The sequence below is a fragment of the Gopherus evgoodei genome, chromosome 3, assembly GCF_007399415.2.
Source record: "Gopherus evgoodei ecotype Sinaloan lineage chromosome 3, rGopEvg1_v1.p, whole genome shotgun sequence".
NCBI lineage: Eukaryota > Metazoa > Chordata > Testudines > Testudinidae > Gopherus > Gopherus evgoodei.
This window is the reverse complement of record NC_044324.1, coordinates 101261886-101276260: the sequence shown is the minus strand read 5'-3', so window position 1 is coordinate 101276260 and position 14375 is coordinate 101261886. Positions and strand designations below refer to the sequence as shown.

Genomic DNA, 14375 nt, shown 5'->3' with positions numbered 1-14375 from the left:
TCTTTACCAACAATACACAATGATGTACCTGAATTAAAAGGTGGGAACTAGTACCACTGCTCATCACAGGAAGACACACACACTTCTTATCTGCCAGAAAATCATGTCTGGTGTGTTCATGCTTTTCACATCAAAGAAAAGACAAACATTGCATACCGATTCAATAGGGAAGATACATACCGTAGGAAATGGAGCCTGCATGCATAGGCATAGAAGATGATAACTCAAAGATTCAAAATTGTTTCAGTGAATTATTTTGCCTTAAGAGCCAAGAGAAAAAAAAAAGAGAGTTTAGTTTTCGTAAGACCAAAAGTATACAGAAGTAGGGGCAATATATGCTCTAACTGGTCCCAGGTATTTTATACACCTATATGCCCATTCCACTCCTGAAAAAAAGAAAATAGCACAAGAGGAATACTATTGGCTCCCATCTGCCTATGGAAGCTATGGTTTTCAGACTTCACTTAGATGTGAATTTTGGTTCTACTGTAACTTCCACAAATTCTCAGCCTTCTAAATCAGGAAACAGTTGCCCGTCTGATTTCTCATTTCTTATATTTAACACTCTGAAAACATAGTAAATAACTAAGATTTAGTGATAGTTAAAGACATCCTGCTTTTTTCTCATAAGAAATCCATTAATGCAGCAATTTGGACATTTTGACTTTATGAATGATGCATCAGATTCTCCTCTCCCAATATAAAACCTCTTCTTGAGTTTCTTCAGGATGGGCTATAAATACAGCTCTTGACCAGCCCTCAGTTAACATAGCGAGGCATATGAGAGGTAGTCTATGGTAACCAGGGGTTTATAGGTGGTAACCAGAACCTTTAATTTAATATAGAAGTGAGCTGATAGCCTTTTCAAGAGTAAATAATACTGCAAGAAATTCCGGAAGGATCTAATAAATTTGATTGTTCAATGTGATAACGTAGGAGAGTCATTGTAGAAAAAGATAAGGTAGAACACATTGAAAAGTTTAAATTAAATTACTTCTACTTACTGATGAGTTCTGAATTATCTGTAACCTTGGGAGAAAGATTTAAGCATTGTTTTAGATAGCTATGTGAAGCTTTTTGACAACAGTCAAAGTGAATAAAAAGTTTGGCTCTGTTAAAAGTGGATAGAGGATAATATGTATTTACACTAGCAATGTTTAAGAATTATATGGTATTATCAATTGTAATGCTTCACAGCATAAAGTTATTGCCATCAGTGTCTTTTATTTAATATTATTATGTATGCAATAGATCTCGGACAAGACTAAAATATTTTCCTCGTGAGAATGTGCTGTACAACTGACCAAGCCCTTTAAAAGTTTGACAATTCCTAAAGCATCAAATATAGGTTACTATCAGATACAGGGTTTTGGACTAGATGGATGAGTGGTCTGTTCCTTGATGAGGAGTCTCTTCTTATCTCTGCTGTCTGTAATGGTATCTGGTGAACGTAGCAGAATGAAGACGTCTTTCTTGTTAGTTCTGCAGTGTACACCTATACCAATCCAGGTGAGTTTTCCCCATAAAAATACTGAGAGAGAATTCAGAAACCATAAGTTTCTTTGGTTTTTAAAACTAGTTCTCACTATTTTTCTTTCTTATTTTACTACTGGAAAGGTTTGTTCAACTGAGGAAACAGGAAAATACTCTCTACTTTCTGTTTTTGTATTGCATAAACCTATAGTTTGGGAAGAACTTAAATTTATGGGTAAGATGCTCCTTTAATTTCTCCCATTTTGTTGTGGTGGGTATTTATGCTTTTCATATACACCAGTCAGCTCATGCTGACTCGTCTGCCTTCGCTATTTATCAAACAGATGTGCCAGTGAAATGATAGTAATGCTTGTTCCAGCTTGTTTTCATTCTCTCTTGAAGTCCTACGCTGTTCTGCTGCCAAACATTACAGTTGTGACATTCACCTTTTGTAATTTAGATTTTTAGCCTCACCATAACATAAAAGGTACAAGAAATATTAAAAGAAATATAGTAGGAATGAATAAAATACACCACATATGATACAGTTTGGTAGGCTCACAGACTAAGGTTAGAAGGGATCATTGTGATCATCTGGTCTGACCTCCTTCACATTGCAGGCCACAGAACCTCACCCACCCACCCCTGAAATAGACCCCTAACCTGTGGCTGAAATACTTAAGTCTTCAAATCATGGTTTAAAGACTTCAAGTTACAGAGAATTCACCATTTACACTAATTCAAATTGCAAGTGACCTGTGCCCTATGCTGCAGGGGATGGTGAAAAATCCCCAGGGTCTCTGCCAATCTGACCCGGGAGAAAATTTCTTTCCTACCCCAAATATGGCGATCAGTTAGACCTGAGCATGTGGGCAAGACCTACCAGGCAGATACCTAGGAAAGAATTCTCTATAGTAACTCAGAGTCTTCCCCATTTAGTGTCCCATTTCCAGCTGTTGGGGATTTTTGCTACTGGCATTTGCCGATGGGCTACATGCCATTGTAGGCAGTCTCATCATACCACCCCCTCCATCTTGAAGCCAGTTAGGTTTTTTCCCTCCGCTGCTCTCCCTTTTTTGTCCTCACCGCTCCCCTTAGAAGTCTGTTCCAGAACTTCACTCCTCTGATGGTTAGAAACCTTTGCCTAATTTCAAACCTAACTTGTTGATGGTCAATTTATATCCATTTGTTCTTGTATCCACATTGGCACTTAATGTAAATAACTCCTCTCCCACCCTGGTATTTATCCCTCTGATGTATTTATAGAGAACAATCATATCTCCCCTCTGCCTTCTTTTAGTTAAGCTAAACAAGCCAAGCTCTTTGACTCTTCTCTCATAAATTGGTTTTCTATTCCTTGGATCATTCTTGTAGCCCTTCTCTGCACCTATTCCAGTTTGAATTCATCTTTCTTAAACATGGGAGACCACAACTGCACACAGTATTCCAGTTGAGGTCTCACCAGTGCCTTGTATAACAGTACTAACACTTCCCTGTCTCTATTGGAAATAATTCTGCTGATGTATCCTAGGACTCCGTTAACCTTTTTCATGGCCACATCACATTGATGGCTCATAGTCATCTTGTGATCAGCCAATATGCCCAGGTCTTTTTCCTTCTCTATTGCTTCCAACTGATACATCCTCATCTTATAGCAAAAATTCTTGTTATTAATCCCTAAATACATGACCTTTCACTTTGCACTTTTAAACTTCATCCCATTTCTATTACTCCAGTTTACAAGGAATTATCTTGCATGATATTCCAGTCCTCCTCCATATTGGCTATACCTCCCAACTTTGTGTCATCTGCAAAGTTTATTAGCACACTCCCACTTTTTGTGCCAATATTGATAATAAAAATGTTAAATAAGATTGTTCCTGTTGTGGAAAATGGACCACATGGTTGATTTTAGATCAGACAGCCTGAGGCACCTTTATTTCATACAAGCTTATATGCAGGGAGAGACAGCATAGACCCCACGCAAGAGGCAGGCTGCTCTGCTTTTTACAAATTTTACCATGCTTATAAAGGTTAAAACCGCAAAATGTAGCATGCTGGTTACACATGTTATTTGCCTTATTTGGAATATAATGTTGATAACAAGCAAGCTGACCAATTAATTCTCCATCTATGGCAAAACCCCAGTTTTCCATCTATGGCTTTTCCTGTTATTGTCTTTGCCAGTCAAGTCTGCGGTTTGACCGTTCTAACACCTTTTCTGTAGTCCTGACAGCAGGCTCAGCTGTTGTAACTTAACAGATCTCCTGGTTCCCCTTTATCCAATTCTAGTTCCTCTTAGTTAGGGCCCTGACCACATGTATGCCCTTTGTACAGGATAAACAAGCTTAGCTGTTGCTTTATAGCTGTGCTTAATAGGCCTTAGGCCTGCAAGCTTAGTGGTTGCTTTATAACTTTTGCTCAGGCCTAAAGGGTTGGGGGGCGGGATCCCTAACATTTCCAAGACAGATCCCTGAGGAACTCCATCAGTAACCTCCCTCCAGCCTGACAGTTCACCATTCAGTATGCCCTATTGTAGTCTTCCCTGTAACCAGTTCCTTATCCACCTTTCAATTCTCATATTAATCCCCATCTTCTCCAATTTAACTAATAATTTCCCATGTGAAACTATCAAATGCGTTACTGAAATCCAGATAGATTAGCTCATCTGCATTTCCTTTATCTAAATGATCAGTTATCTTCTCAAAGAAGGAGAGCAAGTTGGTCTAGCACGATCTACCTTTTGTCAAACTATGTTGTGTTTTATCCCAATTACTGTTTACCTCTATGTCCTTTACTTTCTCTTTCAAAATTTGTTCCGAGACCTTGCATACAACTGAAGTCAAACTAATAGACCTGTAGTTTCCTGGATCACTTTTTCCCCCATTCTTAAAAATAGGTACTATATTAGCAATTCTCCAGTCATAGGGTATGACACCCTACCCCCATCCTGAGTCTACAGATTCATTAAAAATCCTTGCTAGTCGGCTTGCAATTTCATGTGCCAGTTCTTTTGATATTCTTGGATGGGGATTATCCAGGCTCCCCAATTTAGTCCCCTTAAACTCATAGAGTTTGACTTCCATCTCAGATGTGGTAATTTATACCTCCATATCCTCATTGTCATTAGCCACCCTGCCACTACCCCATAGCACTTCATTAGCCTAATTAAAAACTGAAGCAAAGTATTTATTTAGGTGTTGAACCATGCCTAGATTATCCTTAACCTCCACTCCATTCTCAGTGTTTAGCAGTCCCACTTCTTCTTTCTTTGTTTTCTTCTTATTTATATGGCTATAGAACCTGTTACTATTGGGTTTAATTCCATTTGCAAGGTCCAACTCTACATGGCTTTTGGCCTTTCTCACTTTATCCCTACATGTTCTGACCTCAATAAGGTAGCTTTCCTTGCTAACCCCTCCCATCTTCCATTCCTTGTAGGCTTTCTGCTTTCTCTTAATCACCTCTCTGAGATGCTTGCTCATCCAGCTCGGTCTACAACTCCTGCCTATGGTTTTTTTCCCCTTTTTTGGGATACAGGCTTCTGATAGTTTCTGCAACTTTGACCTGAAATAATTCCAGGCGTCCTCCACCTTTAGATCCACAAATTCTTCAGTCCAATCCACTTCCCTAACTAATTTCCTTAATTTTTTAAAGTTAGCCCTTTTGAAATCAAAAACCCTAGTCCCAGATCTATTTTTGTTTATTCTTCCATCTAGTTTCAACTGAATTAGCTCATGATCACTCAAACCAAGGTTGTCCCCTACAACCATTTCTTCTATGAGGTCCTCACTACTCACCAAAACCAAATCTAAAATGGCATCCCCTATTGTTGGTTCTTCAACTATTTGGTGAAGGAATCCATGTGGTTGGTTCTTGTTATCCCTTTTCCTGGTAGGTTAAAAAGCCCTTTAAGTAAATGTTTCTTTCTCCCAATGTAGGTACTTATATACCATAATCCTGACATTTACTAATCTTCTTTTTGATAAACTAAACAGATTGAGTTCCTTCAGTCTCTCACTGTAAGGCATTTTTTCCAGTCCTCAAGTCTTTTTATGGCTTTTCTCTTCACCGTCTCCAGTTTTCCCACATTCTTTTTAAAATGTGGACGACAAAACTGAATGCAGTGTTTCAGTATTGATCTTGTCAAAGCTGTAATACAGGCTGTAAAATCACCTCCATACTCCTACTCATTACTCCCTTGTTTATACATCCAAGGATCGCATTAGCCTTTTTTACTACAGTCTCTTGCTGGGAGCTCATTGTCAATTGATTGTTCACTATGACTCCTAAATCCTTTTCAGAGTCACTGCTTTCCAGGATAGCTCCTAATTCTGTAGGTACAAGCTACATTCCTTGTTCCAGTACGTATGACCTACATTCCTTGTGTCACAGTTATGGTAGAGCTCCCCTCTCTTGGACACTCACCAGACTGTTGTGAGGGGATCCAAACCCTGAATCTCCATGTGCCTTATGCCTACAGAGTCCAGATGCTCCCCATGGCTTGAGGTCTCTAGACTTCACTCTAACTCCTCCTTCTGAGATCTGAGACCTCATGGTCCAACTGCCTTCCCTCTCAGATTCCCCCATAACTTATGCACACCCTTCCCAGAACTCCACCTTGTGAGCTCTGAAGGTTCACAAATTAATCTTCAGTTGCATACAATAGTGAAAGCAAATAGGCACGCGGACATCCTTTGCATAGGAGTCTAAAACACAGTTACCTTTTACTTGAGAGAAAGCACAAGAGACTGTAGATCAGAGGTGGGCAAACTACGGCCCACAGGACCCTCCTTCCCGGCTCCTGAGCTTCTGGCTCGGAAGGCTAGCCCCCCCCCCCACCTGCTGTTCCTCCTCCCCCACAGCCTCAGCTCACTGCGCCACCAGTGCAATGCGCTGGGCAGCAGCGCAGCTGCAGAGCCGTGGCCTGACCTGGTATTCTGTGCTTCACGGTGGCGTGGCTGGCTCCAGCTGGGCAGCACGGCTGCCTGTCCTTGTGCTCTGGGGGTACAGCTGTAGCACCGTCAGCCACCGGTGATCCAGGCAGCATGGTCAGGTGGCAAGGAGCAGGGGAGTTCAGGGTGGTGGTCGGGGGGAGAGCGTGGATAGGGGTTGGGGCAGTCAGAGAGTGGGGAATAGGGGGGTTGAATGTGGGCAGGTGTCCCGGGGGGACAGTCAGGAAGGAGTGGGGGGTTGGATGGGGCAGCAGGGGGCAGTCGGGGGCACGAGTTCTGGGGGCGGTCAGGGAGAAGGAGTGGTTGGATGGGGCAGGGACCCCAGGCCGGGCAATCAGAAATGAGAGGAGGGGTTGGATGGAGTGGCGGGGGTCAGTCAGGGGTGGGAGGTCCAGGAGTGATCAGGGGGCAGGGAGGGGTGGATGGGGCAGGGGTCCCAGCGCAGGCCATCAGGGAACAGCGGGGGGTTGGATGGGGCAGGAGTCCCAGGGGCGAGAAGCACTGGGGGCCTAGGATACGGGGTGGGGCCCGGGCCACGCCTGGCTATTTTGGGAGGCACAGCCTCCCCTAACCAGCCCTCCATACAATTTTGGAAACTCAATGTGGCCCTCAGGCCAAAAAGTTTACCACCCCCCACCCCAGTATAGATCATTTAGAAAATAGCAAACACTGTGAATCCAGTGCACTTTACTCTAGTTCACCCTTCCTTTGGGAATCCTTGGGGACTCTGTGTGTTTAGGTAGGCAGGGTTCCCCCATGCTTCATCCAGCTCCTGCAGAAGACAGGTTGAGCTGGTGAAAATGGTTGAAGACCCCCAAGTAGAGCAGCTCATGCTGTCTTATAATGATCCAGTACCTCTGTCAGGTGAATTTGTTGCCAGACCATCTCCCCCTAACTCACCAGTTCTCCAGGGTGGGAGCCAGCCTATGTTCTAAGATGTTTGTATATGATTAGAGGACCATCCCTGAGTTAATAACTCTCTTTTGTCAGCCCTGGATCGCTACTCGTTGGAATTTCAGTACAACATGGAGCTAAAAGGACAGCAGAGAAGGCACAGGACTGCTCATTCTAAATGGAGTTTGCAGCTTGTTAAAGTACATATAGGGAGCTCATAATCTCATGCAGAATTCATAATTTGTGCAGGCAGTTTCCCCAAATCGTCACAGTAGGACCTTGCATTTGGCTGTTTTAAAATGCACTTTGTTTGTATGGGCCCAGCTTACCAAGCAATGCAGATCGCTCTGTATGACTGCTCTGTTGTCATTGTTCACCACTCTACCAATATTTGTGTCACCCTCTAATTTTCTCAGCAGGGCGTTTATATTTACTTATGGATCATTGCTAAAAATGTTGAATAATGATGGGCCAAGAACCAATCCCTGCAGAATCCCACATGAACCCCCCAGTTAATGATGATTTTCTCCATTAACTAATATTTAGATCTGTCACCTACCCTGTCTGTAATCCATTTAAGAGTGCTTTATTGATATTGCATAGTACCACATAACATCCTAATTAAAAGATTATCACTAAGTCAGATGCCTTATAAAAGTCTTTTACATCTATGCAGTTATATTTATCAACCAAGCTTGTAATCTCCTCAGAGAAGGAAATCAGGTGTGTTTGCCGAGACCTATTTTCTATAAAACCATATTGACAGGCATTAATAATATTTCCATCCTTAAATTCTTTATTGACATGGGCTTCAGTTATTTTACCAATAAAATAAAATATCAGACTACGTGCTTTTGAATACTGGCATTACATTAGCACTCTTCCAGTCTTTTGGGGTTTCCCCAGTATTTCAAGATTTATTAAAAATCAGTGGCCCGGCGATCTCCTCCATCATGTCTGTTAGGACTCATAGGGCTTTTCTTTTCACTGCTGGGGTAAGTTGACCTAAGTTATGCTACTCCAGCAATGTAGCTGGAGTCAACATAGCTTAGATCAACTTACCACAGTGTCTTCACTGGTACTTGCATGCCGCCCCTTAAGCTTTTAGTCATGGGACAGAACCCAGCATGACTGTAGACCAAATAAGAAATTTTACCTGGAATTTCTTTCCCATTTCTTAGGACATTGCTAGTTTATCACTTCTGGCTAAGTATCAGAAATATATTGTTAATTATTCATATTACAATAATGCTTAGAGGCCTCAGTCAAAATTAGGGCCTGACTGTACTAGGGACTGTACAGACACATTATAAGAAACAGTCCTTGCCCGAAGGAGTTTACAGTCGTAAACAGACGAGACAGACAAAGGGGGGAGGAGGCCCAGAAAGCTGAAGTGATTTGCCCACAATTGTACGGCAGAGCTAAGGATAGAACCTAGATCACCTAAGCCCTAGTCTGGTGCCCTATTCACTGAACCATGCTGCCTCTCACTGTTGCTAGAAGTAGTAGTTTGTTGTTCAGAAATTTGTTTCCTGCAATTTTAATAAAACAACAGGGGGCTTTCTCTTTTTCCTTTTTGTAGATTTAGGCTGTGGAAAGATATTTTTCCTCTTTTTTTATGTTCTGTCAAATTATGGTCCAAGATTTCTGTAATGAAGACATGAAGGCAGTCAAGGTGGTCCAAAAAATCTGTTGTCATTGAGAAATCCATCTATTTGAATGACATAAGTGACAAAGGGGGGATAATCTATTACTTTGGATTGAAGGCTAAATCAGACTCTAGATCCAGTTATAAAGATACCCTCCATTCATTTTCAGCACATATATTACCTGGTGTATATGATCAAGTAATATTGATACAATGCATCTACACACCAGTATATGTTTACATATATCTGCAGTTTTTCATTAGTAATTGATGTAAGGTGGTGGTACAGTAATTTTGCCCTGGACTATTACATGAAAACCAGTCTCTTTTGTAAGGATTCTTAATCCTTAAATTTCAGAAAACAAAAAATTCCACTGTGCTTTAATAGAAATATGACTTTATTCAAGACTAAATGTGTTCTCAGTATTAAAACAGATAAGACCGTGAAATTTTCTCTTGCTATTATAAGGCTACTAACTAAAAAAATGCCTACAGTTGAAACTGACTGCAATGTTCAAAGTGTAATTCTGACTGATGATAAATGCAAAAAGTCAGTATGTACTTGATAGCCTTTTCTAAAGTACATTAGCTAAAGCTGAGAGCAGATAAATGCATCAATTTGGTAAATGCAAAAATTGTTCAGTTACATAAGAGAGGAACATTATATTACACTGCAAGGGATACTGATATCCTGGATATTTGAAATATGAGGTAGGAAATGAAACAGTTTTTCACCTCATGAGTATGCTACCTTGTGTTCTGTGATTTTGCAGTAAGTCATTGCAAAATTTTTTGTCTGTCTAATTTTTTTTCCAAACAGTTTTCAACTTATTTTTCCCTGGTCAAATTAAAATTAATGTTCTGTGTTTTACTCTCCCTTCTTTATCCCTTTTTCTTTTACTTAGTTGATTTCTGAATGTTTCCCTTTATTCCTGTGATCTTTTCTTCATAGCGGCACTGTCTCGGTGAAGCTTTGCATAAATCTATCAGCAATGTAAGTGAGCTACACTTACAACTTGTACACAAGGGCATGCTTGCACTTCTAAACTTGCATACTTTATAATGTTGCTTTAAAGCTTAAAAAACTCTTAAGTAAAATACATGATGATATTAGAGGCGAGGCTATGTATGCATCTGGTTAATAAAAGCTTCTGTGCTGCATCCATTCATCTGTATAAGTGCACATATCATCTGACATCAAACGCTACATAATATCTGCAGCATTTTTTATTATGTTAAAGCAATCTTGCAGGCAATATATTTGCACATTGTGAAGCTTTTTACAAAGCATGAAATTAATGATGCTATATTATAGTTTGCTGTTTGTAATACAAATCTTAATTGCAGTTTGATTACTAAATTTTCTTCTACTATTTGTCTGTCAACTTTTTAATCTCTTGAAAGGCCTAGTTGACAAGATTGTAAGTTCAAAGTACTGTGTATATCTTTGTCTTCAAGGAGTTATCTGTGTCTTGTCTAGCATCCTCCGTGTAGGGAGAAAGCAAACTGGAAGCTAGAAGATTCTGTTACTGTAAAAATATGCAAAGAGAGAGACTCTTATTTCATAAGTGTGCTTTTAGCATATATAAATACATGGTGAATCATTCAAAATATGTATAAAATGTATATATGTATGCTTAAAACCCCTTTATTGAAATATACTATTGTTTCTTTTGATATTTGAGGCAATTCAAACAAAATAAGAAAACTTCACATATATTGTATAGAAAACCTATACTTTTATTAGTTTCCCATATGTGAATTGTTTGTTGTTATGTAGAAAGAAGAAAAGAATGGATATTTCAGAATTATCAGACTAATTCACAGCAGTGGAACAATTGCTGTCACCAGAGGGTGGTATTGTAAATTACGATAATTTACATCTGTAATGTTGATATGTATGTGAACAGGTTTTGATAGTGACTGATTGAGCAGTCCTTTAATAATAACACCTATAGTTTAATCCATATATTTTGCAAAAATGTGGTGTTTTGTATAACAAATAATACTATTATATTTCACCAGAGGTAAATACGTTTCAAAGCTTTACAGAATCATGTATTTTGTAGAAAGTATACACTTAACTGAACTCCATAGGTTGGCATCACAATATATAACATCACCAATGTACTACAAGATAGGAAGTTACTCAGGGAAGGAGTTTGCAGACTTCAGCAGTGCATGGACATCCTAGAACCTGAAAATAAGTAGAATATTATAGGCAGAGCTGGTAGCTAAGCCTATAATTAAGGTTGCCTAATACTTTCCATAATATAAAATCCTATTTTCAGCTGTTTATCATTTTGCCAAACTTTAACTGATTAGGCTGAAATTTTTGATACCAGATGTCTGCCTCAGGTTAATTTTTTTTTATTTTTAAGTTTCAGCTAAAATGAGTCAGCCATTTCCAAGAATGAGATTAGGGGAACATGTATTGTTTTGTCCATGGTAAAAATTAAAAAAATGCTGCACCCTATTAATTGGGAAGCTCTAGTGCTTCCATGCTTTGAAGTAGGGACTTGAAATTTAACAGGGGGGCCCATCCATATGCAGGCAGCAGTGCAGGGATGTTGTAAATATATGAGGAGGACAGCATGAATGGGAGGGTGGGGTAGGGTGGTTAGAAACAATGCGGAGGAGTGACAGGTGCTGAGGTGGTGGATAAGAGCAGAAAGAGGAGCAATATCCAGTGTTGGAAAAGATAGGAGCAGAGGGGGAGGCGACAGGAGCCAAGGTGGGGTGCATAGGATTGGAGTGGGAAGGGAATGAGACAATAGTTGGGGTGGATAGCAACAAGGGAAAGGGAACGAGAGAGATGGCAGAGGAGGTTTAGGAGCAGAGTGGGGATGGGGCAGAAAGGTTTATAACCACTGAAGCACACTGCCCTCTAGAACCTCAAATTTAACCCAGAATTCCCAAGTTTTGGCATTCCTCTAATGTCAGCAAATATCTGTGAAACCAACGGGCAAAATCTGTGTTTGATCACTCCCTTGTGCTTTGTCAAAATAAAGAATAACAGCTTACTACTGCTGCCAGTTATTCTGTAACTGAAGTAATAGACATCTGTGCTGTGGATCTAAAGATTTCAGTCCTACTGATGACCTGTGTACAGGTCAGTTTGGTTCCACATGATGGAATTTATTTTTTCCAGTTTGCTTTTCCTCTCCCTCAAAATCTAGGGAATTGCATCTAAAAACCTGTATTAGAAGAGTTAGAAGTCAAGCATTAAAAAGTTAGGAAATGCCTATTAAGGCTGCCTGTGCAACCTTTATTTGGCCATCTTGTGTGCATACATTGTGATATAGTCTTTAATTACATGATCACATACTGCTTCCACAGAAACCCTGCCTGCCTCATTCCATGTACAGGATGAACCATGCTCTGAAGATGAGTTAGGGTTGTATAGTGAATGAGGCTGTTGTCAGTAGGATCCCTGCCTCACTTGTTGCATAAGTTGAGTAGTGAATGAGGGGTAGAATTGCAGGAAGAGAAAGAATGGTCTCATGGTTATGGCTGCTGAATGCTGCTTTGAAGAATTGTTTCTTCACCTACATCTGCCACTGAATTCCTATGTGATGCTTGAAATGTCACTTAAACCAAACTTCCTCTCCGAGTAATATCCCTAGAGGTGCTCCACTGTAGGTGCGCTAGCACCCCCTGTGCCTTTGATCAGAGATTTCTCATAGCAGTTTCCATTCAGCCATCACATGCATGTTAGTCAGTCTTATGCCCCATGCCATTGCACAGCACTGCGTGGGCAAACCACGCTTAGTTCCTTCTTAACTGCCTCAGCCTGGGGTGGAACTCTGGCAGTTATCCCATTCAGATTTCTTCAACTGTATTCTCTCTTTTTATTAACAATTAGTCCTAGTGTTAGTTTTAGTCCCATAGCTAGTAAATAGTACTAATATAGCTTTTCTTTACAAGAGAGAATAATTTTTATTATATTTGGATAGGTACTGGTTAGTTATTAGTTCTTACTGGGAGGTTATGTCTGGTTCTCCTGGCTTCAAACATATGTCAAGTTGGGAGGTGATGCTGGTCAGCGATGGGCATTCCCATTGCTCCATTGCCTCAGAAAATCACAGAAGTGCAACTTTTGTCTGGCACTGAAATCAAGAGCCAGCAAAAACACAAATAAAGCTTTATCTCCTCATGATGGAGAGCTCTCTACACCCAGTTTGTAATCCAGGCCAAGGGACCTCCCTGTAAATCGGCTGCCTCTACAACAGCGGAGCCCCACATCTCCAGGGCGTCCAAGAGAAAGATGCAGGAGTCCTCTCATAAGCCCTCAAAGGAATATTACCCTGGCTCACCAAGTAGAGAATGTACTTCTAAAAAGCTGAAGTCATCGGTATCTTCAGCCACCCTGGCACTACCAGCTCTTCAGTCAGGTGCCCTTCAGGCTGCTGATTCCTGGGCTACCCAGGGCATGGCTAGGCTGCAAGATGGCCACAGGCCCAGAGAGACCATTGGTACAGTTATTGGACCAAAGTGGCAAGAAGAGCTGATCTTCTTCCTCTGTACCACAAAAACCCACTCAGGTTCCAACCACACTTCCCTCAGAGCTCATGAGACCTTATGTACCATCAACGACTGTGCTTCCCTTGGAGCACCTGTAACCTATGGTACCGTCAGTGTCCTCGACCACAACCACAATCACCTCAGCACAGATTACAGGCTTGGTACCAATAACACTTGCAGTACTGCAGGTTCTGACTTCCCCAGGACCTGATTGTATCTGGGATTCCTAATTCTCCATTTCTTGACTCTTATGTACTGTCAGTACCAAGAATGCCTGAACTTTGCTCAGTACAGAGGGTTTCACTTCAAATCTCTCCAGGCGCTCCACCATTCCTTAGTGAGCTTCAGGAAGAAGATTCTGATGAAGACCTTGCCTTGGTGTCTGAAGTGTCAGTTCAGGGTTTTCCCCCTCACTCCTACAGAGGACCCTTTCCATAAGCCTCCACTGAAGTGGCAACCGTTTGCAGCATATATTTGCGCAACTGAGTCTACAGCTCAATACCCAGAAATCAACCTTGAGTCTCATACAACATCTGAAGTTTATTGGGGCCAAACTCAATGCAGTGCGAGTGAGAGCATTCCTCCAGCTTCAGATTCAACACCCTGACAAGTCTCATAGGCAGATCAGGGTAGCCCACAAACACTGACCAGGAATTGCATCCTGCTTCTCAGGCATGACAGCATTTACCTTTGTGACCCCATATGCCTGATTTTTAACTTAGATATGGCTCATCTCAGACACTTCCTGGACTGATAGAAAGAACCATCCAGCATCCATGCAGGCATCCCGTTCACGCAACCCCCATCAACACTGATTCGAACAACAGACACCTTTTTAATAGGATGGAGAACCCACCTAAACGACCGCAAGGCACGTGGAC

The 14375-nt window shown here is 41.0% G+C and overlaps 1 protein-coding gene across 7 annotated transcripts in view; it reads left to right on the top strand.

Moving 5' to 3' along the window:
* Positions 1–14375, top strand: part of FAM184A (family with sequence similarity 184 member A) — a 186664-nt gene that overhangs the window by 115391 nt on the left and 56898 nt on the right. For 5 of the 7 annotated variants that reach the window (XR_003999579.1, XM_030556200.1, XM_030556202.1 and 2 more), the window contains exon 10: positions 9923–9964. The exons of the other annotated variants lie outside the window; for them this stretch is intronic. Coding sequence is in view for 4 of the 5 variants with exons in the window: in XM_030556200.1 (XP_030412060.1) it covers positions 9923–9964 (42 nt within the window). In the remaining variant the exon portion in view is untranslated. The remainder of the gene's footprint in view (positions 1–9922; positions 9965–14375) is intronic. 7 annotated transcript variants of the gene reach the window in all.